At 43.4% G+C, this 27,879-nt stretch overlaps 1 protein-coding gene across 8 annotated transcripts in view; it reads left to right on the top strand.

Annotated features, from left to right (window-relative positions):
* Positions 1-1,189: 1,189 nt before the first annotated feature.
* Positions 1,190-27,879, top strand: part of BPIFC (BPI fold containing family C) — a 44,239-nt gene continuing 17,549 nt past the window's right edge. For 3 of the 8 annotated variants that reach the window (XM_055085291.1, XM_055085293.1, XM_055085292.1), the window contains exons 1-13: positions 1,191-1,471; positions 2,250-2,283; positions 8,166-8,289; positions 9,739-9,859; positions 14,285-14,413; positions 15,536-15,691; positions 15,818-15,881; positions 18,058-18,118; positions 20,844-20,935; positions 22,248-22,424; positions 23,582-23,635; positions 24,439-24,609; positions 25,255-25,322. In XM_055085291.1, the coding sequence (XP_054941266.1) occupies positions 2,281-2,283; positions 8,166-8,289; positions 9,739-9,859; positions 14,285-14,413; positions 15,536-15,691; positions 15,818-15,881; positions 18,058-18,118; positions 20,844-20,935; positions 22,248-22,424; positions 23,582-23,635; positions 24,439-24,609; positions 25,255-25,322 (1,220 nt within the window). In that variant the 5' untranslated portion in view covers positions 1,191-1,471; positions 2,250-2,280. Of the gene's footprint in view, positions 1,472-2,249; positions 2,284-8,165; positions 8,290-9,738; positions 9,860-14,284; positions 14,414-15,535; positions 15,692-15,817; positions 15,882-18,057; positions 18,119-20,843; positions 20,936-22,247; positions 22,425-23,581; positions 23,636-24,438; positions 24,610-25,254; positions 25,323-27,879 lie in introns of all 8 variants that reach the window. The other 5 variants (XR_003680145.2, XR_008617579.1, XM_055085290.1 and 2 more) reach the window with 4 other exon arrangements.

Genomic DNA, 27,879 nt, shown 5'->3' with positions numbered 1-27,879 from the left:
TTTTATAGCACTTTACAGTTTAAAAGCACATTCTCCTAGGTTATTGCTATGGTCTGAATGTTTGTGTCCCTTCAAAATTCATATGCTGAAATTTTAACCCCAAAGGTGATGGTATTAGTAGGTGGGGTTTGGGGGATTAATGCCTTGTAAAAGAGGCCCCAGAGAGATCCCTAGCTCCTTCTACTATGTGAGGACACAGCCAGTGGATCTGGCTATGAATCAGAACGAGGGTCCTAACCAAGATGTGACCATGCTGGCTCCTTGATCTTGGACTTCCCAGCTTCCAGAACAGTGAGCAATAAATCTGTTGTTTATAAGCTATGTCGTCTTAGCTTATACATTTAGCTTAGTTTAGACTGGCCTGTGATAGTTTGATAGCAGCCCAAACAGTCTAAGACAGTTATCTGTATCTTTTTTCCACCAGCACCTATCAAGGTAGATACTAATTTTATCCCCATTTTACCCTTAAGAAAACAGAGGTTAAACAGGTACATATAATTGGAGGTACGCTAGATGAGAAACCTGAAAAGCTGTCTAAAGTATGGACAATGCCAAGCAAACATACCTCTTGTTCTTCCTAGTTTCCCTGAACTCTCCTGGTTTTAGTACCGAAAATCCTACATCCTGGGAAAACCAGGAAGTTGATCACCCTATCTTAAATTGCAAATTTAAGACCTTAGATACTTCATGTAATCAGATCCCTGGCCACCTAAAGTTCAATGACTAAAACATGGGGGATGGGAGTGGGCGTGGCATTTAGAGACTAAAGACATCAAGTTCCATAATAGCTGATGAACCCACCTAAACTGATTTCAAAGGAATTCTGGGAGAGGAAGTCATTAATAACCTGAAAAGGAGCAGACACTTAGAGATGCCATCTGTGGTCCTACCCTGAAAGATAAAGATGGTAACTAAGTCGGCATGGCTTTCAAGCCTCATGCTTTCAGAATGAATCTGATCCACCAAAAGTCCAAAAGGTATTTTGGGAAGTAGTGTCACCACCAAACTGCAGGTACCCTGACCAAGGGAAACCGGCTTCCTATCCCAGAAAGGAAAGTTCTTCCTTTTCCAATTCAATACAATTTAACACCTTTTTCAATACATTGGAATTCTTAACTTAAGCATTCTTGTGAAGTAGCCATAAAAATTTCGCAAGTTTGTGTGTGTGTCTGTGTGTGTGTGTGTGTGTCTGTGTGTGTGTGTTAGGGAGATAATTATTGCATAGGTGGCATTGTTTTCTCATCTAGGTAGAGACTGAAGTGTTCATTCAAGTCATTGGGTAATTGAAGTGAAGCAATTATGTGTCACATTTTGAAAGAGGCTTTTTAAAAAATCCGCCCCTAGATGATTTAGACTTAATTATCTTGTCTTTGCAGCAGCTGAGTTCAAGCCTCAAGTGGAAAGCACATCGACTTCAAAGACAGAGGGAATCAAAGGTGCTCCCCGGCTTTGGATACTTCCTCTGCTTGAGGTAAGAATCATGAACAAACTTCAGGTCTCTGCCAGTGCACAGTCTCCCAACGGCAATTACCCTGTTTCTGGAGATGACCCAGATCTGGTAGGACCCCTTGAACAGCCCCCTGTCACGTATCCTGAATTATTTTTGTCTGCCTAGGTTTTTCTGTTTTATTTCTTTTTTATGTCACTCACACAGAAGACTAACAGCTCTAAGAAAGAAACAAGAGTTGGTTTGGACTACATGTTTAGTTTTGCATCCTTCAGCAGTGTTAAAAGTATTGCTCAATAGTCTGGACTTATTTTTGCCTCCATTCCAGTGGGGCACCCAGCACAGAAAATTCGCACTTGTCTCTAAACTGGTGTGGTTCAGATTAAGGAACTGCTGTGATCTCTGTGCTTTGGGACCAGGTCTTAAACCGTATCAGTGACCTAGATCCTGCCAAGCAAAGGACCTTCCCATCTGCCTGAATTGTTTAACTTGTTTGTGTTAAGTATAGAGTTTGAGGGGTGAGGGAAGACTTGGTGTAAATTTTCAAGGCCCTTGTCATTAGAGATCTTGGTATAACATCAGATGTGTGTGCTGAATCCCTTGAAGTATTCTCCAGTTCTGCCCATATTCCATACCTGTTGATATAGACTTTTTACCAATGCTATTATTTGTCTTAACTGTTAGGTTGGAATATTCTTATAGACTAGGCTTCTTTAAACCAATTGAATTTAATTTCTCAAACTTTGCCTCTATTTTAAAGGCTACATTTCATTCATTTATCACTCCTTTTTAATTTTTCCAGAGTCTGTCAAAGCTCTCCTTCATGAGTGGTAATGGTAAGTTGATCTGTCTCAGGAATTTTCTAAGTTGTACTTGAGTGTTCTTATTTCCGGTCACCAGAATGGCTCAAATAAGAGCCAACTAATTTAGAAGTGTTATTCTGTTTGGACATTGGTATGGCAATGCAGTGACTTCTGAGGTTTCGAATATTGGAAAGAAGCAATTCCCCAGAAGCAATGAAATAGGTAACTTGCTGGCAGGTTTTTAAATCGTCTTGGATTCCTTCTTTTAACAGGCAACTTACCCTGCCCTTACTTGTCCGCCAAATTACCTAACCTTTTAGGAGTCATCTCCTGGCTTGACAAGTTTCTATTCCTCCCCTGCCCATAAATTATCATCCTACCCAAACAATTCAACTGAAAGTTGCATACAATCCGTCCCTTTAGAGCCCAGTAATTTTATTCACTCATAAAATTTCTAGAGGAAAAATATGTGTTTTCTATGTGCAGTTTTGAGTTCCTGGATCTCCATCAAAGCAGACCACTTCAGAAACTTCCTTTAACCAAGAAGTGAAAACAGGTTTTTCGCTGCTGGAAGGGAATTTAAAACTCCATTCGTACCCAAGAAAATACAAAGGGATTTGCATTTTGATGCTTGAAATTTTCCAGATGCTTAATGAACTTTTCCACATATAAGATGGCATCAAGCAACTCCTATTTAAAATTCCTGGATTAAAATGCAAAATCTAGCACTATCAAGTCATTAAATGAAAGAAAACCATAAACACTAGAATTAGGAGCCAGAAGAACAGGTTTGATTCCCAAGAGTCTGACTTACTATGTGATCTTGGACAGGTCATTTGGACTCTCTAAGCGTCTGTGTCCACATGTCTAAAGTGGGAGGAGGATGATAGTATTGTTGTGAGTTTTGTGAATGGTGAAGAAATACAAACTTATTATTTTAATTGTTCTTCCATTCACAAGTAATACCTCTGCTTTAGTTTATTGTGCTTTTTCACTGTAGAAATGGAGAGCTATTTATATGATGGTTTGGTTTTCTCATTTCTTTCAACATTTTCTAGAACCTTCCTTAGTTCACCAGAATCTTGTAAGCCAGTCGGTTGGTCAGTTAGCAAATAGTTATTAATATATGCCAAGCAGAGACATAATTTCTACCTTACTTTGCATACAGTCTAATGGATATAGACTTTTTGGTCTAACATTCTTTCCCATTGCTTTCCACTACTCTGAAAATATTTTCCTCTTTTAAAAAATCCTGCTCTTGTGATAACCTATAATGGAAAGTAATCATATATGTATGTGTATATATATATATATATATATATATATATATATATATATATATATACTGAATTGCTTTGCTGTACACCTGAAACTAACACAATATGGTAAATCAACTATACTTCAATAAAAAATTTATCTCTTATGCCTGCCTAGGCAGGACACATCCATTTACAATTCTTTGCCTACAGTGATATTAGCATGACTACACATCAGTATGGCTCACCATTTGTTAAAATGTGGAAATACTTCTATACCAGTTGGTAAATAGCCACTAATCTAAGCCCCGGGAGTGTTCCTCTCACTCCCATAATCCCATCCATCTCTACCTATCACCCTCTCAAGGACCCTGGACCACTCCCAGGACAACTGAAGGATCAAGGAAGGCCTAGAACAGATGGCAACTGGACCTAACTTCTGCATCCATTCTAAGATGTTGTTGATATCGCCCTGCCTCCCAGAATGTGGAGGACTTCACGCTTGTTTATCCCACTCCTCACATTTCCTCCAGCCCTCAGATTACTCGTTGCTTGATCAGAGACCCTCCTCTCCTACTAGAATGCCTTCCCCTCAGCTCTCACTCATTCCTCCGTGCTTTCCTCAGTGTTGTCTTCACCCTGATGCTGCCCAGCTTCTTCCTGTAGATTGTCCTTTATTACCCCAACCAACTCCGTAGAGCTGAGACATCACACTGAATGCATAAGGCCATAGCAGTTTTAAAATATTGAAATACCGCAGTATCTAATAGTAAATAGTCACTACTCAGAGTCCCCCACCCCAACCCCCAGTATACGCCAGCCACACTGGCCACTCCTCCAAGACTTCCTCTGTGCTGCCCATGATCCGGTACCTAACCTCTCCGATCCTGCTCCCGAACTGTGGCCAACATCTGTTCTGATGGGTGACTGTGCTCCACTAGTGTATAAGTGCTTTGTTAACCACCTCTGCAAAGAACCATAATAAATGTAGAGTGAAAGTAGTGTATAAGTGCTTTGTTAACCACCTCTGCAAAGAACCATAATATAATGTAGAGTGAAAGGAGGGCTATTCCTTTACTTATGATTCATTGATTCCTTCTACCAGTACTTATCAATCACTCACTGTGTCCAAGACACCAAGCAAGCCAGGCTCTAAAACCTCCAAACCTGACGAGGCCTTTGCCCTCATGGCACTTACGTTCTGGTAGGGGAGACAGACAATAAGTAAAAAATGAACATAGACGTGTGAATAAATATATATTTAGACTGAGGGTTCAGAAGGAAATGAGATTAGCTTAGGGAAGTCAGAAATGGCTTCAGAAAGAAGGCTATGGTTACAATGGCCCTTAAGGATGCACAGGGTTTCTGCAGGCCTGAGTAAAAGGGAACAGCATAAGCATGGATATTAGTCAGGAAACACGGGGTGAGTTTAGGGACTTGTCTGGACAGGGGTGGGTGGGGGGCAGGATTATACGGAGGAGGCTCCTGGGAGATCAGGTGAGAAATGTAAACAGGTTCAGGTTGACTGAGCCAGCCTCTTCTCACACCTGAAGATGGATTTATGTACTACAGAACAGACAAGTCAAGACCCTAATTCTCAACCTCATGGCCCTCTAGCAAAATGCCCTCACGAGCATTCACCAGTCTGAGCATAGGCCCACTGTTTGAGAGGGGCAGCTTGTGCGCTAGACAAAATGCCAACGCAAGGGATGAATGGAGCCTCCTTTTCTCTCCCCACCAAGCTGGATACACTAGTGGGGGATTTTCCTAGAACACTTTCTTCTGGCCCCACTTTGTGCCAGAGGCTGGTATATCTCCAGAGGGCACCTTTTCTCATTTCACACAAAAGCGCAAGATAGGCCAGCAGTAGCCCTACTCGGACGCTCCCCCCTGATCAGACTGCTCTGCTCCTTTCAAATAAATTCTCTGGAGCACCCCTTCGTCTGCATTATCCCTTTCCTACCTCTCTGGCCTTACCTGAGAGCACACACAAACCCCTTTATCAAACTTCTTGCTTATCTTGGCCAAGCAGAGACGCTCACTCTCTCTCTCTCTCTCTCTCTCTCTGTGTGTGTCTCTCTCACACACACACCCCTCTTACAATGACCTTTGCCTTCATCTAGACTGCTCCTGAGGCCCAGCCCCTCTATGAATCCTTCCCTGCCCAGCTGGCCTGACTCCTGCTCTGTCTAAATGCACAGCTCCTACAGCTTCCTCTTCCCTGACCACACCCACAAATGCTTCCCTGATTTGTTTCATGTTTGTGTGTTAACTCCGTGGGTATCTGTGTGAATGCAGTAAGGATAGCTCACCCAGCTTGTAAACTCCCAGAACTAGAAACAAGGCCTGTAAATGTATTACTCACTCAGCTGTGAGTCTCGTTAAAGGAAACCTATGTCACTGTTGCTGTTGGTACCTCTGCTTCATTCATCAAGAAAATGGAGTGACACTAATTCATCAAGTCCATTAATTCAATAAGTATACATTAAACACTTACTCTGTGTCAAGTTCTAGGAATATAACAGTGAATAAGATGTAGTCTTTCTCCTTGGAGAAGATGTTTATTAAGTTTTTCCATGTATCTACTGTGTGCCAGGCATTGTACTAGACTCTGGAGTTATAGAAGTAAGATAGACAAGTAAAGACAATCACATTGCAGGATGGTACATATTAAGATCAAGGACTGCACTGAGTACTGTGGAACCTCAGAAGGCATACCTGGCCCACTTCATGGTTTCAAGGAAGAGACAATTCATTCATTCAATCAATCAGTCAATATTTACCAATTAATAATACTACATAAAAGATATAGTATAGGGCTTCCCTGGTGGCGCAGTGGTTGAGAGTCCACCAGCCGATGCAGGGGACACGGGATCGTGCCCCGGTCCGGGAAGATCCCACATGCCGCGGAGCGGCTAGGCCCGTGAGCCATGGCCGCTGAGACTGCATGTCCGGAGCCTGTGCTCCGCAACGGGAGAGGCCACAACAGTGAGAGGCCCGCGTACTGCAAAAAAAAAAAAAAAAAAAATGATGTAGTATATACTACATCTTATAGTAATTAAGTAATTTATGTTAGTAAATTATACTAACATAAAGATGTTAAAAAATATATATTTACCCATTGCCTACTGTGTGCCAGTCACTGTTCAAGGTGCTGAAGTGATGAAGTCCTTCACCATGAAGCCTAAAAATTCCAGTAGGAGAGACAGAAAATAAATAAGAACTGTAGACTATACTAGGTGATGACAAGTGCTTTGGAGAAAAGTAAAGCAAGGGAAGCATGGGGAATATCGAGGTCATGGGGGAGGGTGTTTCGTATAGAGTGGTTAGGAAAGGCTTCACTGAGACAACACTCAAGATACCTGAAGAAAGCGAAAGGCCCAGCCATGTGGTTATCTGGAGGGTGACTCTGCCAGGCAGAGGGAACAATAAGTGCAAAGATCTGGGGTACAGGCTGCTTAGAGTGATAGGAAAGATCAAGTCAGCCGGTGAGGCTGGGACCAGGTGAGCCAGGCATGTGCGCTAAGGAAGGTCAACGAGGAGGTAGAGGTGTGGGCAGGGCAGGGCCTTGCAGTTGGTGGAAGGGCTTTGGCTTTTATGCTGAGAAAGATGGGGAACCACTGGAGGGTTTTAACGGGAAAGGGGGTAGGGGTGATGAGTTCTGACTTTCATTTTCAAAGGCCCACTCTGGTGTGGAGAATAGCCAGAAGCGGGCAAGGGAACCTGAGAGACCAGTAAGGAGGCAGTTGTAAACATCCACATGAAATGATACTGGCTGGTGTAGTGGTTGGAGGGATAGTGGTGGAAGAGGTGAGCCTGCCTCCAAGTCCATCGTGTGTCAAAATGGCCTGGTAAGGGGAGCTTTCACAGAGGGAACATTGGAGCTGGCCCTGGAGGATGCATTCACCAGACAGATGTGGGTATGTGACCCAGAGTCAGAGAGACAGAGAAGAGATGTATGTGCATGTGTGTTTACATTGGGAGGGTTATAGAAAAAGCCCTCAATCATGAGAGAACTGACAAATTGAAGAATAGCAAATAGCTCAGTGTGGCCAGCTCAGAACACTACCACTTAGACAGGAGGAGAGATAGGAACTTGGAAGAAGTTTGGAGCCAGTTGTGAACGGCCTTGATTGCCATGCTAAGAGCCTAGAACTGTCTGTCCTGTGGGCCAAGGAGAGTCATCAAGGATCTTTAAGCAGATAAGTGGTTGCCTCACATCCACTGAGGCCACCTTTCCAAACTGCTGACTCATTTGTTCTAAAACTCAAGAATTCCCCCATCCCACCCCCATTATCCTTCCCAAGGCATATCCAAATTGCTATATTTTTTGGAGGGCTCTTGTATTGCATTGCATTATATCTTACTGTGTTACAATCATCTGTGTGTGTATGTCTGATTCACCCGCTATTCTGTGGGAAGCAAAGGTCAGGGGCCACACATAGGTCATCTCTACATCCTCAGCACCTAGACTATGTTCCAGTGTGTTCAATAAATGATTACTGGATGGATGGATGGATGGATGGATGGATGGATGGATGGTTGGAGTAAGTTCTGGAAGTAAGCAATGAAAATGAGAAAGCCTAGAAATGCTAGATGGAATTGGCCAATGAAAAAGTTAAGAATGATAAAGGGACTATAAATGTTGACTAATTGCAGATGTGTACAAAGATGGTCCAAGTCCTCTGGGGATGTTTCCTCCTGTGGAATCTCTACATCTCATCCGCTCAGACCATTTACCCTGGAATCAAGGCGAGGGCTACTCAGAGGGCTCTGGACTATGGTGAGTTGGATGCTTTCAGAAGCCAGGCTGTACTCACCTCCCAGGTGTAGTCTGTGACCCAAATCCAGAAGCTCAGATTGGTCTGTGTCATGACTGAGACAAGCTCTACAGTGGGGTGATCCAGAGCCACTAAGATGGCTGGGGGAAAAGTGTTGTCTAAAAAATAATCACCTTAACAATAGGCATATCCAAACATAGTCACAGATTCATATTTTCCCTCTCTCTCTCCCCTGCACATGCATACACAATGAACATCTTAGAGCATATAAAGCACTTGGAACAGAATCTCACAATAGCAAACGCCCAACAAATATTACCTACTGTTATTTTCACATATGTGAACAGACACCTCCGCAGTTGCTAATGTCCCCATGTTACAGATGAGGAAAGTAAAGGACAGAGATTTTGTAACTTGCAGAATCACACAGCTAGTAAGTGAGTGTTGCGATTCAAACCTAAGCTGTCTGATAATGCCTTCAGTTCCATCGTTCCATCCTTTACATTCTATCTTTACATCTCCATATTACAGTATTATTCACAGTATTATAGAGGATAAAATCTGCTCTTCTTAATCTCCAAAAAGGATAGGATAAGTGGAAGTGAGCTTAAGCTGTAAAGGAAGGGGTAAAAGCAAAACTTCCTCCTTGAGAAGGTAAAAATGAAAAGATCATTCTTTGTTACTGTGTAAGTTACTTTTCTCAAGCTCTTTAATGTGGAAGAGGGCTCTATTTCTCCACGAGCTCAGAGAACTGTGTTCTGTGGTGCTATTATATAAAGATGGGTTTATTCCAGGATTAAACAAAAGCAGTGGTTGCTAACCTTTTTGGAATGCTGGGATCCTTTGAGAATCTGATTAAAATGTGAACCTTGAAAAATTTTCCCCTAAAAAATGAGATAGATACACACACACATGACCCACTCACAATCTTTTATTAGAATTTCAGGGGGTTCAAGTGTTCCCAACAGTCCATGGACCTCCAGTCCAAAATGCCTGAATTTAAAGAATCTAGGAGGGAAAAAGGACAATGTAGAATAACTTTCTGGAACTGGCCATCAGGCATAGATTCTGGAGCCAAATTGCCCAGATTTGACTACTGGCTCCCCCAGTTCTTAGCTGTGTGGCTTAGGCAAGAATTAACCTCTTTGAGGCTCAGTTTCTTCCTCTGTGAAATTGGATAACGATGATACTTTGTACTTTTCCTATAACACTGTCCTGTGTTAACATTCTCTCATGCTGTTAGCTCTGAGTTCTTGGACAATTTCACCAGGCTCTCTGAGGACCAGTGTTTTCTTCTGCAGAGTAGGGACAATAATAACCACCTTGTTAGAATCCTGTTTTCTCAGTATCTAAGAGCAGGGCTTACTTAATAAGTTTAACTTGTGTGTTTAATGATATTATGCCATCATCATCTTTGTTATCAATAAACATTTTCTTTGGTTGCTTCACAGGCATTCAAGCTGGGATGGAGATGATTGAGCAAATGGTCAAGGAAAGAAACATCCAAGATTTAAAAGGTTCTGAATCTCCTGAATTTCTGAAAATTTATTATGTGAACTACCATTTTATAAAGTAAGTAAAAGAGAAGAGCATTTTTAGCAGTGAAATTAATCTTTAAAATCTCAGGGTTGTGGATATGCCACCGTGAGTCCTGGTGTAACACCAGGATGGAGTAGAAGTTAACCAACCTTTGGTGAAAGGCTTATCAGATAAATCACCCAAGAAAGAGGGGTCATGGAGCTGGCATGTGGTGTTTGGGTCAGAACGCATGGGTCCAAGTCACATCTCTGCTGCACACTCGTTGTGTGCACCTGGCGAATCTGCTCAGAGACTCAGCGTCCTCTCCTCATTCCTAAAATGAGAGTTCTAATTCGATGCAGATGTCGGCTCTGGGCACCTTGTCCCCAGAATTCTAGATGAAATTCTTGTTCATTCCATTGCTACCCCTACCCCCACAAACTTAGATGCAGAGTTCAATATCAGTCTCACAAACAAATCTGCTCTCACTACATGTTGTCTTAATGTTGTAAAATTTAGTCAAGACCTCAGAGGTCATAGGAGTAGATTACAAGGCACATAGCTTTCTGCCCTCTTGCTATCTAGACCTCCTCTTCCTCTCTGGAGCAACGTCAGTTTCTTCCCCTGGTCTCATGCATAGCAGTTCCACCCACTCCTGGGTACCAAAGGATCATCCGAAATACCTTTCCAAGTAATTTTCCCACCAATAAACTTCTCTTCCTAAGAAGAATTCTGGTGGCAGCTATAATCTTTTCTACCATGTTACAGCAATAAAATCAAATGTCAGAATCAGTAAACAATAAAAAGCAGATGATGTAACAAATGTGAAGATACTTCATAAAACTGAAGCTGCTGAACACGGATTAGTTGATATACTTAGTGATAGCATAGACCATCAGTGTAAGAACAATGGAATTGCCACATTGATCCAGATCCTCGTTTCACCCAGCCAAGAGTTTTGAGATTATATTTATATTGTTACCCACCCTCTCAGATTGGGTGGACACCGACTGGGTCCTTCTCACGCCAGATGAATGAGACAAGGTTCGGCAAAGCAGAGCAGAAACTTTATTCGTTGATCAAGGAATGGAGAAGGGAGAGCTCGTGCTCTAAAGACACCTTCTCCCCATGGGAGGAAAGTGGGAGACGTTTAAGGGGTAAGAGGCCAGTACATCATCAGAAACTGGGAAAAAGGGCAGAGATTTCCAGGAAAAGTGCTGCATGCGCAGTCCCTTGCGCCCGGCACTCAATTGTGCCTAGCAAAGTACAAGTCCCCTCTTTGGGCGGAGATCTTAGCACGGTGATGAGGCAAAGGCAACTTTTGGGCACTTCTAGGTTTCCTTGGCACAGACACTGCTCTTGCACTTAGGCTGGAACCGGTTCAGGGCGGACGACTGTAGAGTTTCCTTTGAGGTGTAACTGATAAACATCTTTGACAAGCATCAGGTGTTTTGGAACAAGAATAGAAATAGGTTAAAGCAGAGATCTTTCAGCTCCCTGAGGTATGTAGGGGTGATGGTATGAACTAGGAAAAATGTTCAGCTGAATATAACAAAATTAGTGTGACTTAGATGAAATAGGGGTTCATTTTTGTCTCACAAATAATAAGCTCTGAAGAAAAATTGTACAGATGAACCTATTTGCAGGGCAGGAATAGAGACACAGACATAGGGAACAGATGTGTGGACACAGTGGGGAGGATGAATTGGGAGATTGGGGTTGATATATGTGCACTGCCATGTGTAAAACAGATCGCTAGTGGGAACCTGCAGTATAGAGCAGGGAGCTCAGCTCGGTGCTCTACGGAGACCTAGGTAGGAGGGATGGGATGGGTGGTGGGGGGGAGGTTCAGGCGGGGTGGGGGTATATGTATACATAGAGCTGATTCACTTCGTTGTACAACAGAAACTAACACTACATTGTAAAGCAACTATACCCCCCCCCAAAAAAAACAGTTGAAGAATCCTATTGAAGCCCCGCAATTTCATCAGAATACAACTGTCTTGTATTTTTCTGTTCCTCCATCCTTAACTCTGGCCTCTGGCTTCGTTTGCCTCATGGTCTAATATGACAGATACTCTAATTATAATACAGTCAGCCATTCAACAAGGATTTGTTGAGCACCTACTGTGTACTAAGGCTTTGTTCTAGGCATAGGGTATAGTGTAGTGAATGACACAGATACGCCTTTAGTGTCCAGTGAGAGAGACGAACATTAAATATATATTTACAAATCTAATGATTTAATTACACTGATGATAATGCCACAGCAGAAAAATCCAGGGTGGTTCCTGTAATATAAAGTGAAGGTAAAGATGAGGAGAAACAGGTATTCCCATGCATTGCTAGTGGGAGCAGATAAACTGGTACAATAATTTCAGACCTGTGCTGTTCAAACAGGAGCTGCTAGCCTCATGTCACTATTGAGCACTTGAGGTATGATTAGTGCAACTGAGTACTGGATTTTTAATTTTTTTAATTTCAATTTTAATTTGAAAACTCACATGATTCAGTTACTGAAGAACTTTTAAGTTTGGAACAATTTGAGTATGTAAGTTTACTCTTTCAATTGAAAATGTTATCAACTCTAAATACAGGTCAAGAATTTCTGATGAAAATGCAATATCTAGATTGAGGTACATCATGAATATAAAACACATACTGTATTTTGAAGGTTTATTTTTGAAAAAGGAAAATAAAATATCTCATTAACAATCTTTATATTGATTACATGTTCAAATGATAATATTTCCCATTTTTAATGTGACTAGATAATGTTAAATTACATATATGGCTCACATTATATTTCTATTAGACAGTGCTATATTAGGAGGTGATTTTTAAGGATTTTTTTAGGCATGCTTTTTGACCCAACAATTCCACTTCTCAGCACCCTCTCTAAAGAAACATCTACACAAACAGCATATATGAGGATGTTCACTGTGGCACTGTTTATAATGCAGAAATACTGGAAACAACCTAGATGTCTACCCACAAAGCAATGATTTTTTTAAATCCATAGCTTAGATTATTCTGCAGCACTTACGAAGAATGAGTTAGACCTATATGTATCAAAATGAAAATATTTCCAAGATACATTAATCTCTACCATCCTCTTTTCACAGTGATACTCAGGATATTTGACAGAGAATAGGTAGGAAAGGATGCAGAAAAGAGGAAATAACAAAGAATCGTTTCTTACTGGCTATCACATTTTAAAATTTTCCCTAATCTTAGTTCATAACAGTGCTTTCTCCCGTGCAACAGTTATACACAGATGGCTTCATTTTGTCTTCTCAACCTTCCCACGAGTCACACTTCTTTTGAGTGACTGACTGCAAGAGGTTAAGTGCCTTGCCCAAGGTTGTACAGCTAGCACAAAACTTGCCTCTGAGCCGAGTGCCCTTTGCACGATGCGTGAAGCACCATAGCTTCCTGGTTAAGAAGCCTGAAGACAGATTGAGGAGGCTTCCAGGTCTGGTTCTACCACTTATCTATGACTTCAGCCAAGTTTCTAATCTTCTCATCTCTGAATTGCAGATTGCAAAATCAGCAGCAGCCTCATAGGATTGTGGTGAGGGTTAAAATGAGGTAACACATGTGAAGAACCTCAGTGTCTAGCAGGTAGTGATTGCTCAACAGACGGTCATAATAATAACTTAACATAATGCACGTGGCCATCTACCTATGTATGTTGCATGCCACCTACTGCCTCTAGTTACCTGTGTGACAGCTCAGAGAATCCTAGGGGGAGTTAATGCTCTAAAATAAGTTTATCAACTAGGGAAGATACTGTCCACATAGAGGACATTTGGGAGGAAGGCATGCTGTTTATTGTCCTGATGATTTCGGGGTGCGGGGAGGGACACGATTGGCATTTAGTTGGTACATATGCCAAATATCCTGCAATTTGTACAACAGTCCTCTACAAAAAAATAGTTGTCCCATCCAAAATGTTAATGTTTCCCACATTGAGAAACACTGGAACAGCTGAAGGGAACAATAATGATGGCAATGTTTTGTCTTTAAAGAAACTAAAGAAGTTGATTGATTGTTTGCAAATCTGTTCCTAAACTTGCTCATTTCTCCCCTCAGCTAGATACGAGGGGCTTCCTGCCAAGGGTGTGAGGGGAATTAGAAGGCAGTGCCCTGAGACTGCACTGCATACCTAAGGGTCCCTTCTCTATAGCAGCAGTCCGCAACCTTTTTGGCACAAGGGACCAGTTTCCTGGGGAGCGATGCAGAGCGGCAGATGAAGCTTCCCTCGCTCGCCTGCCCGCCACTCACCTCCCGCTGTGCGGCTCGGTTCCTAACAGGCTGTGGACGGGTACCCGTCCGTGGCCCGGGGGTTGGGGACCCCTGCTCTATAGGAATTCACAATTGCCCATCTTGGGAGTTCTACAACTGCATTTCCGATTTTGCCTTACTTAGAGATGTGCTGGCTGAGTTGCACTAACTCCTCTGTTTCCTGTTTTACAGCATAAAAATCAATGCCTTTGCACTTCCAAATACTTCACTAGCCTTTGTGCCCGGGGTGGGAATCAGGGCCCTGATCAACCACGGCACTGCCAACATCAGCACAGACTGGGAAATCAAGTCTCCACTTTTGTGAGTATTCCACTGAAAAGTCTACTGCTGTTCTGGGGGAAACGGAGCAAAAAAATCAAAAGTAGATAAATTTGCCAATGTGTTTGACATTAGGCTTCTTTCCCTCAGCCATTAACCATCTTTCTCAAGAGCATTTTTCCAGGAGAGATTTAAATCAGACTATCTCTACTGAGGGCAGGGAGGAGGGGGCTGAAAAGCATCCTTCCCTTAAAGGCAGAGCCACTGCTCAACATGTCATTTAAGATTTCCTGGGACTTCCCTGGCAGTCCAGAGGTTAAGACTCTCCGCTTCCACTGCAGGGGGCGCGGGTTTGATCCCTGGTCAGAGAACTAAGATCCCACGTGCCGTGGGCTGCGGCCAGAAAAAAAGATAAAAAGAAAGGATCAAATTCATGGTACGGTTACAAACCACCTACTATGTATAAGTCACTGTGTGGGTGTAATGTTTAGGTCTGCCTTCGTTGATGCCCCAGGATGACACATTCATTCATCCATTTGGTCATTCAATATCCATTTATTGAGTACCTACTGACTGTATCCATTTATAAATGGTACTGAGTACCATTCATCCCTGTCTCAAGAACTCCAGTCTCGTAGACAGTAGGTATATAATATGTTCCCCCGTAAGAAACGTAGATTCGTGTATTATCCACTTCTTTGCTGACTCATCAACCATAGAGTGCTTATTCTGTGTCAGGCCACGAGCTAAATCCTGGGGCATGGAGATGAATAGCACCACTCCCTCAAGGAGTTCACAGATGACATCTAAGTGCCACCTCCCCATCTATGCCCCTCCTAAATAAGGTGTGGCCACCTTGACCCCTATGTTCTTCCTCCAAACAAGCATCGTATATGAATGGTGCCTAATACATGCTCAACCACTATGGGGGCCAGCGCACTCAAGATGAAATAAATGCAAGGTTTCTAGAGCTGTCACCATTCACATATTTGTTACTTCATTTGTTCAGTAAATATTCACCCCTACCTGTTTTAGGTGCCAGGAATCCAGAGGTGATGAAGTTCCTGCCCTCCTGGGGCTTAGGTTCTATGGTTAATCAGAGAAACAAGATCCATCTCCACCCCTGCCCAGGCTTGGGTAACCTTGCACTTTTTCTCTCAACAGCCAAGACACAGGAGGAGCTGACTTGTTTCTCTCTGGGGTCTACTTCACCGGTATAGTTGTCCTGGCCCAGGATGACTTTGGTCACCCAATCCTGAAGCTCCAAGACTGCTATGCCCAAGTGAGCCACAATGACATCTCGTTTTCTGGAGAGCTCAGGTGAGTAAAAGCACCCTGGTGGACAGTGGACAGTCTGGAACTGGATTCTCACGTGGCACCTGGGGGCAGTTATGAACTGCCAGATATGAACCTGTGTAAGCCCTTTTTTAATCTTTTTTTTCCTAGTGTCCTATATAACTCCTTTGCTGAGCCCATGGAGAAACCCATTTTAAAGAACTTAAATAAAATGGTAAGTCTTTAGAGGTTATACAGCCGTAGCAACATGCCATCAGCAGCAGTTCTGCCATGCTTTGATTAACTTTTAGTCAATAAACCTACAGTGTGCTAAGCACCATCCAAGGCACTTTCACACACATTATCCTTTGCAACCTAATAATAGTTTCTCAAGTGCCAACTATGTGCCAAACATAACGGTAGGTGCTAGGGATGCAGAGATAAATAGTACAGCATTCCCTCCCTCAAGTCCTCACCCCAGGGTGGGCAAACAATCAAAAAGAGTTCGTTTATTGTGTACCTACTACATGCCCAGCACTCTAGGCTAGAGTCTGTTGAGGATATGGAAAAGGAATAAACTTATCTGTTTAGGAAAAACCAATTCAGACTTGTGAAACGGCAACTGAATAAGTATTTGAATTTTGTACATACTTACGTGGTCATTAGGTTGGACTGAGGGGGTTCAGAGAACTGGAAAAATTAAGTGAATAGAGCCTAGGAGTATCCTGGGAGATATTTTTGGAGAGTGCAGGACTTGAACTGAGCCTTCAAATATAGGTAGGAATTGAATAAGTAAGGAACGGGAAAGAAGAAAGAATATTCCCAGCCAAGTGAAACAGTATAAGTTAAGACGGCATCCAAGTATCTTGATGCCAGAAGTCAGTGTCCGAGGAAGGGAAAGATGGAATTGGCCATGTGCCCTGTTTCCATTCCTGACAATATCTTCCCTGAGCGCTTTACCTACATTTCTGGGGAGACAAGGAGAGAGGTGAGGAGGACGGCAAAAGAAGGGAGATTCTTTTCTAGAAAAGAGGGGCAAGGATGGTGTCTGGCTGTCTCCAACCCCCTTGTGTTCAGTTCAGCACTTGGAAGGTAGTAGGTGCATAATGAATGTCAGTGAGGAAATCAACACACAGAGACATTAAGCAGCTTGTCTAACAAGGTTGGCCGGCTGGTCAGGGGCCACTGAAGCTTCGCAGCCTTTCCCCGTCCTTACCTGAAAGGTGCTGAGTGCCAGTGAACGTGCATATTAAAGAGTGCCTGGGAAATAGTGCTGTTGCCTTCAGGGACCCCACACTTGATCATTCCTTTGTTCAAAACAAGGCATGGTCCTTTGGCCTCAGACAAGAAGCCAATAGTTAAGTTTGCCTGGAGTTTGTATATGACTTAGAGATCATAGATGCTTTGCTTCTAGGGTTCCCTCTGTGCCACTAGAAAAGGCCAAGGGTGCTCAGACCACAGCTGTCTAGCCATGTCAGGCCAGATTTCAAATCCTACTGATCTAACTCCTGGCAACTCGCTTACCCTCTTCAAGCTTCTGTTTTCCATCTGTAAATGGGGGCCAGTAGTGCCTGCCTCTCAGGACTGTAGGGAGGATGAAATGAGGTTGGCAACAGCTAACATTTACTGAACACTTACTATGAGCTGGGCAATCTTACATGGATTGCCTCAATTCCTACTCACAATAACCTGATGCAGGAGATACAGCTATCATCCCCATGTTGCAGATGAGGAAACTGAGGCCAGAGAGTACAAGTAACTTGCCAAGGCGTTCAACCCCAGGCAGCCAGGCTCCTGAGCCTCTGCTAGTAACCACCACACTGAGTGCTCAGCACATGCCTGGCACATGGCATCGATCTTGATACTCTTCCTGCTTCCTACAGATGTGCTTGGGTCTGATTCAAAATTGATTTTCTAATTCCAAAAGGGGTTCTGATCTAAATAGATCTCTGATCTAATGGGCTCTCCAAGCAGCCCAGCAAGGAAATAAAGGCCCTGATCTAACTCTCCCTGGCAGGGCCTGCCACGCTGATGGCAGAGGTGGCAGGCAGGGGCATCCCTGCAGTCGGGAGAGGCTCAGCTGTGCAGGCAGCAGGTTCCCAGGGTGTCGTAGCACTAACATGGACTGGGGCACATGCCCTGTCACGCTGCAGAGATGAAAGCCAAGGGCTTGTTCTTTTATGGGGCTGAGTGGGTGTGGTCCCAGTTGTTATGGAGTTGAGCCAGCATTCAACGGTATGCCACCCATACATGTGGAACTTGAGGCCCATTGGCATCAACTAATTTAAGGGAAAGTCCAAAGGGAGACTGTCTCCTCCCTGGAAGGCCTTTGTTGGGGGTCTAGGCCCTTAAACAGTGGTTTGCAGTACAATGTGATAACCTGCACTTTTTTTAATTCCTTTTATGGCCAGCTCTGTCCCATTATCACAAGTGAGGTGGAAGCAGTGAATGCCAACCTCAGCAGGCTGGAGGGTGAGTCCCAGAACTGTCTCTTCTGGGTGTTTCTCCTCCCACCTTCACACGCAGGTGCTCTCCAGGTGTGCTTGGCTCCAGCTCTCCCATCTGCTTTCCCGGCTGCAAACTAGCACCGCGGGAAGGTGCATGGGAGGACCTGCCTGTGTGCAGGGCCCGCTCTTTTCTGCTGCTAACCAGCTTCACTGCGGGTGGGGGTGACTTCAGGAGACTAGATGCAAGGCAAAGAATTAAACTCTCGTGAGCCTGAATCCCAGCTCTGGCGCTAAATGCATCCTCTTCAGAATGTTGAATGCTCATCTGGTTATCCCCTGGTTCTAACCCCTTCAGTGGCTCCTATAGCTGCCTTCAGGATCAAGTCCAAACACCTTAACATGGACTACAAGACCCACCTGCCGTGCCCTGGCTCCCTCTCACCTCTCTGGGCTTCATCTGCACCTTTATCTGCTCCAGCGATCAAACTGCTTCTAGCGCCTCACACCTTGCCTCCAGTCATGCTGTCCTCTCTGCCTAGAAGAGCTTTCTCTTCCTCCCCTCCATCCATCTATTCACTTAAGAGATATTTCCGGAGCACCTATTTCTTTGCCAGCACTGTGCTAAGCCCCGAGGGATACAGCCCCTTCTGCTCCCTACCCCGCAGCCATCCCTTATCCTGGTCACTCCTCTTTAGCTCTGAAGGCTCAGCCCAGGCGTAGTCTCTCCCAAGAAATCCTACCTGACAGCCCACACCCCAAAGTCCCGCCTCCTCAACGCTCACATGACACTTTGCGCGGATCTCTCTTTGCACTCCATCCACTTACGCCACCCCCCCCCCCGCCATGGTATGCTGAGCCCCTGTAATAGGCTGGGTGCTGTTCTTGGTGCTGGGGATGCAGCAGTAAGCCTGTGAGACAGAAATCCCTGCCCTCATGGGGCTAGTGAGAGGAGACAGCCAGCCAGCAAGATAATAAGTTAAATCTATGGTATCGTTGCAGTAAGTGGTAAGAAGAAAAATAAAGCAGGGAAGGAGCTGACGAGGGGTTTTTGTTTAAAATAGCATGGCCAGGGGGCTTCCCTGGTGGCACAGTGGTTGAGAATCTGCCTGCCAATGCAGGGGACACGGGTTCGGGCCCTGGCCTGGGAAGATCCCACATGCCGCGGAGCGACTGGGCCCGTGAGCCACAACTACTGAGCCTGCGCGTCTGGAGCCTGTGCTCCGCAACGAGAGGCCGCGATAGTGAGAGGCCTGCACACTGCGATGAGGAGCGGCCCCCACTCGCCGCAACTAGAGAGAGCCCTCGCCCAGAAACGAAGACCCAACACAATCAAAAAAAAATAAATTAATAAAAAAAAAATAGCATGGCCAGGAAAGGCACCACTGAGCAGCTGGCGTTAGAGTAAAGACCTGAATGAAGTAGGGAGTAAGCCACTCCTAGATCTGGATGAAGAACATTCCAGGCAGAGGAAACTGCAAGCTCAAAGGCCCATGTGGGAGCATGCCGAGCGCTCCCTCAGTGCTTCCAATGGTTTAATTTTCTTTCAAGCAGTTCTTTCATGTTTATGCTCCTTTAAAAGACTCTTGGAGGAACTTTGAGGAGTTGGAGGAACTCTGAGGAGTCCATGCCAAGAGCAGAGGGAAGGAGGGGAAAGCAGCAGGAGATGAGGTCAGAGAGTGGGAAAGCGGATGGCTGGATCTTCAGGGCTCTGTAGGTCATTACAAAGCCTGGCTCTTAGTCTGAGATGGGAAGTGTTGGGAGAGTTCTGAGCACAGCTTTCATGAACTGACTTATACTTTAAGGAGATCACTCTGGTTTCTGTCTATTAATAATAGGACAGGATTCAGGGGTGGAAGCAGGGAGACCACTTAAGAGGCTAGTGCAGTGACCCATACGAGCAAGGAAGGCAGTGACCTGGCTGGAGTGACGAAGATGGTGAGATATGTTCAGGTTTCGGATGTACCTGGAGGGTAGGGACAGTGGTATTTGCTGACACATTGAATGTGGGTCATGAGGGGAGTCAGGCATGAGCCCAGGGTTTACTCTGAGCAGCTAGAAAATTGAAAGAGTGTAATTACCGATACCAAGATGGGGAAGACTATAAGACTATGTTTGTAGTAGGCCCTCTGGAGCTCAGTTACAGATCTGCTCTTACTACGCTGTATTATAATTTCCTGTTTACATGTCTGTCTCCTCCTCCAGACTGCGAGTTCATTGAGGGCAGGGATGTTGACTCTTCTCTGTGTTTCCAACACCGAGCACAGTGCCTAACTCACACTAGGTTCATAAATATTAGCTTGATAAAGGGATGAAAGGAGATGGTGGCTGCGCAGATGGATTGATGAGTGGATGCAGATAGATGAATTAAAAAAAGAACAGATTGGAGAGGTAGGGAAAGAGAAAGAAGATGTAGAAAAGATGAGGAAAGAACCAGTGGAGGATTGCCATGTCCTAGGTTGCTGTGGGCAAATTTCTTTACTTCTGGGAGCATGCATAGAAGGCTATGTACCAAAATTTTACTGATGTTTCTCTCAGGGCAATGTGATAAAGAAGAGTTTTTACTTTCTTCTTTTGATTTATCTACTTTTCCTGGGTTTTGAAAAGTGAGCAAGTATTATTTATGAAATAGGGTAGTGGTTAATTTTTGTTTTAAATAACAGAGGATTAAAAATTTGTTCTGGATAAATATTAACCATGTGTTATACTATACCTTTAATAAATGCAAATTTTCTTTTTTCTTTGTTATTTAGTTTTAAGAAAGATTGACAACTATACTCTGCTGGATTATTCCCTAATCAGTTCTCCAGAAATTACTGAGAATTACATTGATCTGAATTTGAAGGTAATTTTATCATCATCAGAGTCCTAAGCTTGGCTATCAATAGCCACTATTCAAGGAACAAATATAATGTGCAGAGGGAAATATAACTACATTCTCTTCCAATAGTTTAATTTTCTTTCAAGCAGTTCTCTCATGTTTATGCTCCTTTAAAAGACTCTTGAACATCTTCTTGACTGGTAAATGATTGTTTGGATTGCCTTCTTCAAGAAAAGTATCGTGATGTCTCTGCCTCTGGGAGTAAGGCTTGAGACTAAGGGGCAGCAAGTACGATAGTCTGCGTTTATTAGAGCTCAACAGATCAGGAGACTATAAATATTGATAGTTCTATCCCTAGCGCTCAGGTTAGTCGATCTAACTCCTCAGTTAGTTAGACCTGCTGAACTCTGTCAGGGCCATTAACACATGATGATAGTGTTTGCTGATTCTGGAAAAGTGATTAACTGTGCTTTTGTCCCAAACTTAATATAATTTATTTTTAATTTTTTAAAATTTATTTATTTATTTATTTATTTTGCGGGGAGGGGACTACTCTTCGTTGAGGTGCGCGGGCTTCTCACTGTGGTGGCTTCTCTTGTTGCAGAGCATGGGCTCTAAGTACACGGGCTTCAGTAGCTGTGGCACGTGGGCTCAGTAGTTGTGGCGCGCAGGCTTAGTTGCTCCGCGGCACGTGGGATCTTCCCGTACCAGGGCTCGAACCGGTGTCTCCTGCATTGGCAGGCGGATTCTTAACAACTGCGCCACCAGGGAAGCCCCCATTGGTGTTTTTTTTTTTAATGTATGTTGGCTTATGTTTCAATCAGAGTCATTCAAAACAGTTAAATATTACACAAGACACCATTTTGTAATAACAGCCTATAGCTTATGAAGGCAGCAGTAAAAATGCCACAAAAATGCTTTGAGCCATTTAGAATCCTGGGTCCTTCTGAGTCTTTGTGTCATGCCCCAGATGCTCAGAAGTCACGGATTTTGAAGGTCAAAAGTTTGACATCTCTACATGACACTTCAGGAACCATTCAGAGCTGTCCCCTCCAGCTACATTCACCTGCCTTCCCTTCTCTGAGAAGAGGACTAACAAGGAACTTCTCACTGGATTACACCCCAGGGAGGACAGACACACTCAGATATGCTCAAGAAGTCATCAGAGCTCTGAAACATAGTCCCCAGGCAAGGAGTCAGAGGACTCATGGCTTTTTCATCCCTACTGAGTTTCTGGAATATTCCTTATTCTGACTTGAGTGGGTCCACCTTCTTTAGTCCTGCACATTCAAGTCTTCCCCTGATAACACTGGTCTTTCTCTCTGTTTCCCCACAGGGCGTATTCTACCCCCTGGAAAACCTCACAGATCCCCCCTTCTCATCAGTTCCTTTTGTGCTCCCGGAACACAATGACTCCATGATCTACATTGGAATCTCCGAGTATTTCTTTAAATCTGCGTCCTATGCTTATTTTACAGCTGGGGCTTTCAACGTCACTCTCACCACAGAAGAGGTGAGGAGATGACAATCGACACCAACTTTTAATCTTGTTATAAGTATCCCATTATGGGGGTTTTTATGTCATAGTTTCTATTCCTGGGCCTTTGCAGACACTATCACTCCTAGCAGGACAATGAATGAAGGGATTGTGGAATGAACGTTGATACTAGTTGGGGAGTTGTTGGGTTTCCAGTTCTGCTAATTTCAGCTTTTTATGATACTGGGCCACTGTTCTTCTAAACTGATCTTCAGTAATACCAAGAAGCCCCTCCACTACTTATTCCCTGTGACAAATACCTATGAAACTTTGGTAATTTCAATGTACTTAACTTCTCTGGAAAATGGGAATAATAATGTTCCATACTCATAGGGTTGTTACGGGCATTAAAGAGGTTTAAATATACATAAAGCGTTCAGACCAATGCCTAGCACAGATTACGTGCTCTGTAAGTGTTGATTATCATCATCATTATTATTATTTTATTATTTGTGTTATGCCAACATAAAGATTTCTCCTGTTAGTAATTACAGCTGACATCTACAATGACCAGTAAACAGCACAGATATTCATTGATACTCTTTGTCATGCCCCTCCCTTTTATAAAGAGAACTCTCTCTCCGACCAGTCAACTAACAACTTTTATTGAGCATCCCTTATGTATCTTTTCATTCTCTAGGCCTTAATTATACAAATAATTTTAAATCTTGTGTTCAAAATGCTGGTGGCAACACCAGCTGCCATACAGTACTGAGAATTAGACACTTCTAGCTTAAGACTTGAAAACCATTCATCTATGAAGACAAATTACTTATGCATCATATGTCTCAGTAACCTCTGAAAAAGAGGACAATAACACAAGACATTGTTAACCACTGTAAAATGTTTACACGTGGATCATACCCATATGATATACACTGTGTTCCTAAGGTTAAAAGGCCCTTACTCAAAAGCAATGTAACTTCCTGTGTGACCTAGGACAAGTCACTTTACTTCTCTGGGCCTCAGATTTCCTGTGGTTGGTCTATAAAATAATCAGTCACCTTCAAACACTAGGCATTTTTGGTACAACAGCTTCATGATTCATAAAAATTATAGGGAATGCTGCCTTTTCCCTGAAAATACAACCCAGGTAAAAACCTTACAGTGACATGATGGTCTTCATTTTCCAGATTTTCAGCCATTTGATTCGCAACTCTCAAGGCCTTGGCAACATGCTCTCCCGGGTGAGTGCTCAGGGTTTGACTCCTTAATGGTGTATTTGGTTTCACTGCAATTACTTCCGGAAGACTTTTTGGTTCTTTATGTTCCTTTCTGGTCCAAGCTTGCATCCATATTTCCATTCGTAAGAGTTTTTCTTTTAATCAGATATCCACAAATATTAACTGAAAACAGTACAAGCTACTAGGAAAGACATTGTACACAGAATAAATCATTTGTTCCTTCCATAAGGTTCCACCACACTTTAAATAATTAGCTTAAATGGGAACGGAAGGAATCGTGCCACGTTGTGACTTTAGTAAAACAACTGTTAATATCATGCTGTCATGGGATCTGAGTATTGGACACAGTATATAGAAAGGCTCAGGTTTGCCCTGGAGGACAGAGAGATGCTCGTGTAGCATCCTGGGTTTAGAGCAAGGATCCTGAGTCAGACAGAATTGATTTGAATCCCAGTTCTATAATTTACTCATCTGGAACCTGGAGAAAATTACTTAACCTCTCTGAGACTCACTTTCTTTAGTTGTGAAATGGGAATTCCGATAGAACCTGCCTCAGAGGGATTTTGTGGAGATTAGATGCAATAATACTGAAAGTCCTGACATGGTGCCTGACACACAGTATGTGTTCAATAAATGCCAGCTGTTATTATTATTATCTTGTTGTTATTGGTATAATTATTAAAGAGCTTTTTTCTGTTCTAACTGTACGATGTAAGATTTAATCACCACAGGCCACCCCAAATTTGTGACTTCCCCTCTTCAACTCACGACTCCCAATCTCTGTTTCTTTCCCTGAATGTGGGCAGATTGCAGAGCTGTACATCTTGTCCCAGCCCTTCATGGTACAGGTCTTGGCAACACAGCCTCCCGTGGTCAATTTATTACCGGGTAACTTCACCCTAGACATCCCTGCCTCCTTCGTGATACTCACCCAGTCCAAGAACTCGACTGCAGAAACCATCGTTTCCATGGACTTTGTAAGTCTGCGGGGACAGGAGGGCAGCCTACGGATGCCAGTCCTGTTCCTGCAGTAGACCACTGACCAGCAGGGTCTACTAAATGTTTGGAGGGATGGGATGTGATCCATCCATTAGGAGAGAGGACAGGGTTGAGACTGGGGTGGGGGTAGGTATGGGAGGCCAGTGCTCATACCCCCAAACGTTGCAAAATAGCTCTCCCCACTTCTCCACGTCCTGTGTGCCCTTCCCTCTGCTTCAGTTACAGTGATAACCAAATTTCTTTTTTTCTTGAAATAAGTCAGTCAAGGTGGAATTCAAGTTTATTTGAGTAGATGAAGGCCAAATGCAATCTGAGAGAAAATGACTGAACAGTGAACCTAAGTGAGAGGTCTCTCTCTCCCTCTCTCTCCCCCCACTGCCCCCCCCACACACAAAAGAGAGATTAGAAGAAAAGCAAAAATAATTTAAAGGAGATCTTCAAACAAAAAGTCTTTGTAGTTAGTTTCCCTACCTGCAAGACAATATTTTTAGAGCTATTTCTTTCCAATATGTTTTGAGATGAGAGTGAAAGTGAAGTTTATGTTTCTACTATAGGTAATGATATTCATGGCCAAAATGGATAAATTCACTCATCTTACTAATGTACGCTTTTGTTCTCTGCAGGTTGCTAGTACCAATGTTGCCCTGGCTATTTTGGGACAAAGATTGATCTGCTCTTTATCTCTGAACAGGTAAGCTCAGTTGATGTGACTGTTGGATGGTAGTAATAAGTGAATCAACAGACCTTAGAGGCAAGTGAACAGTAACAAAACAGGTGAAGTTACCATTCAATAGAACATGAATCACTTAAACATTTCTCCTATAATAGTCCAGAGAATTTCAAAATATGGACCTAACTGAAAATTGTTATGAAGTTTTTCTTTTTTTTCCCATTAGACAATATTCAGATAAATTTGGCAACAAAATTATTGTAAATTTAATTCCACAATGTAAATTCTCATTCTAATGGTACAGCAGTGTAAAAGCTCCTCTTCAACAAATTTAGAATGGATGCTATTGAAGAAAGACCATGAAACTTTGAGGTCAAGGAATGAAGTTTCAAATCCCTGCTCCCTGGTTCCAGAACCATGATCAAGTCTGTTAACCTCTTTGAATCTCAGTTTCCTTATCTGTAAAATAATGAAGTTGGACAAAATCATCTCGGAGTTACCTTCAGGCTCTGACACTCTGATCCCTTTACTAAAGTGTAGAATTTAACAAGACCATGCCCCATGGCCTGGCTGGCTCTCAAAGATAAACCATGCAGTGTGAAAGGGCTTGAGCAGGTCATGTATACAGATCACTGAACACTAAAGCCCGTTCTCCTCAGCCCAATAAAGCCCATAGTTGAAGCCATGAATCAGACTACCTGGGGCAGAGGGAGGCAGGGGATGATGTACAGAATAATCAGATGGCCCAGACTAAATCCATGAAAGGACAAAAAGGAAGCAATAAAACAGACAAAGAAATCCTAGTCTGAAAAGATTAGGAAACCAACAGAGAGAAAAAGTAAGCCAATCACCATAAGTCAAATTGACGGTTAGGAAGACTATTGTAGAAACATGGAAAATGTTTTCAATAAAATAATATGAAACAGAATAAGCAGAATACAGAACTGCATAAACACAACAGTCAGCCGTGTAAAATAGCTTTCCATCTGAATAAGGAAGTGAATTGCAAAGAAGGGCTGTGTTAGACTACGAGATTGCGAGTCGGTTGTTTCCTCAAAATTTTCCTTATAACTATGTTGTTTTCCCAATAAAAGGAACAATAAAAGCAAAAAGTAATATGGCTTCCCAGAAATAAAAGACTTCATGAAGGCTTTCTCCTCAACTTTACCCAGGCCTTCAAAGAAGGACTAATTTCTCCATTAAATTCTAAAGGCACAGTGCCCAGAGCCTATGAGACTTCAGGGACCCATGAAAATGTTTTAATATATTTTAAAATAAGAATTTTAAAATGAATACAATCCAGACTGGATTATACTTATCTTTATAACAACATAGTCTTCGAAGATAATTTTTAATGTTTTTTTTATGGAGGAAGGGCTCCTGAAGGCTTCAGGCTACCAGAATTCATAATGTGGCCCTGTTTCTAGAGGATCAAAGCTGATGAAACTCTGAACCTTGATGGGTGATGTTTGAGATGGCAGTTTTAATGGTTGAGAGGATGGAAGCCAGAGAGCAGGAGATGAGGAGGGAAAGGACCAAAGGTGAAGAGCTGGTGGTATCTGAGCTAGGCCGAGAGTAAGGAGAGAATTTGGAAGGCGGTTTGCCTGAGCCGCAGGACTGTGGGGCCTCTATGTGAAGACTGAGAGGAAAGGGCTGAGGAAAGGGGAGCTGGAAATCTGGAGTGATGGGGGAGTATGCGGGCAGGGCTGCTAATTGAGGCAGCAAGCTCTGAGAAGGTAGAAACATTTGCACTTGAGCGGGGGTTCTGGTTTACTGGCAGGATCTGAAGGAAGGATTTAATAAGAAAGGGACTTCAGGCTGTGACAGGCAGGTAGGAAAGACCTTAAGTTGCAGAGACCAAGTTTGCTTCGCTGCTTAATTGGGGTTGACCCTCACCTCCAACATTCTCCCAGTAAGAAACTGCATGTACAGCGGGCATTATGTTTATTTATGGGAGTAACTGGGAAAACTGATGGTAACCTGCTAAATTCACATCATCCAAAGGAATGTTTGAATTCATTCTCCAGCTTCCAGTGGTCCACAAGCCTTCTTTGACCTTGTGAACACAAACCTGAAATTAGGACTCCTGCCTGCTTGAAGTCTCTTCCAAACACCCCTGTGATCTCCTTTAGATTCACGCGCTGGGGAGGCTTCCTGCGCCCTGAGGCCTTAGTAGGGTCTGAACAAGACCACCTACATAATTTGTGAGGCTTGGTGCAAAATGAAAGTGCAGACCCCCAGTTCAAAAATTATGAAGAATTTCAAGATGGAGATGGCAGGGCGTTAAACCAAGCACAGAGCTCTTCTGAGCACCGTGCAGGTCACGTGCACTGAGTCTGAGTGGGGCTCCTGCAGCGGGTAGTATAGCAAACCTCAGGCAGCGAGCAGACTAGGGGTAAAGCAGGTGGGCCTGGCATCACTCAGGCCTCAGGCAGTCAAACCCAGAAGCAAGTCCACAAAGGAGCAGAGGCTGTGCTGAAAGAGCAGCCTTAGCCTTTGGCAGCAAGAGCAGTAGCCCCGCCTCCCACACGGGCCACAGCAGCCAATGCCTCCGCTCCGGGGCTCCACAGAGCTGCTT

The sequence above is a fragment of the Physeter macrocephalus genome, chromosome 6 (genome assembly GCF_002837175.3).
Source record: "Physeter macrocephalus isolate SW-GA chromosome 6, ASM283717v5, whole genome shotgun sequence".
NCBI classification, from domain to species: Eukaryota; Metazoa; Chordata; class Mammalia; order Artiodactyla; family Physeteridae; genus Physeter; species Physeter macrocephalus.
This window is presented reverse-complemented; position numbering and strand designations above follow the sequence as displayed.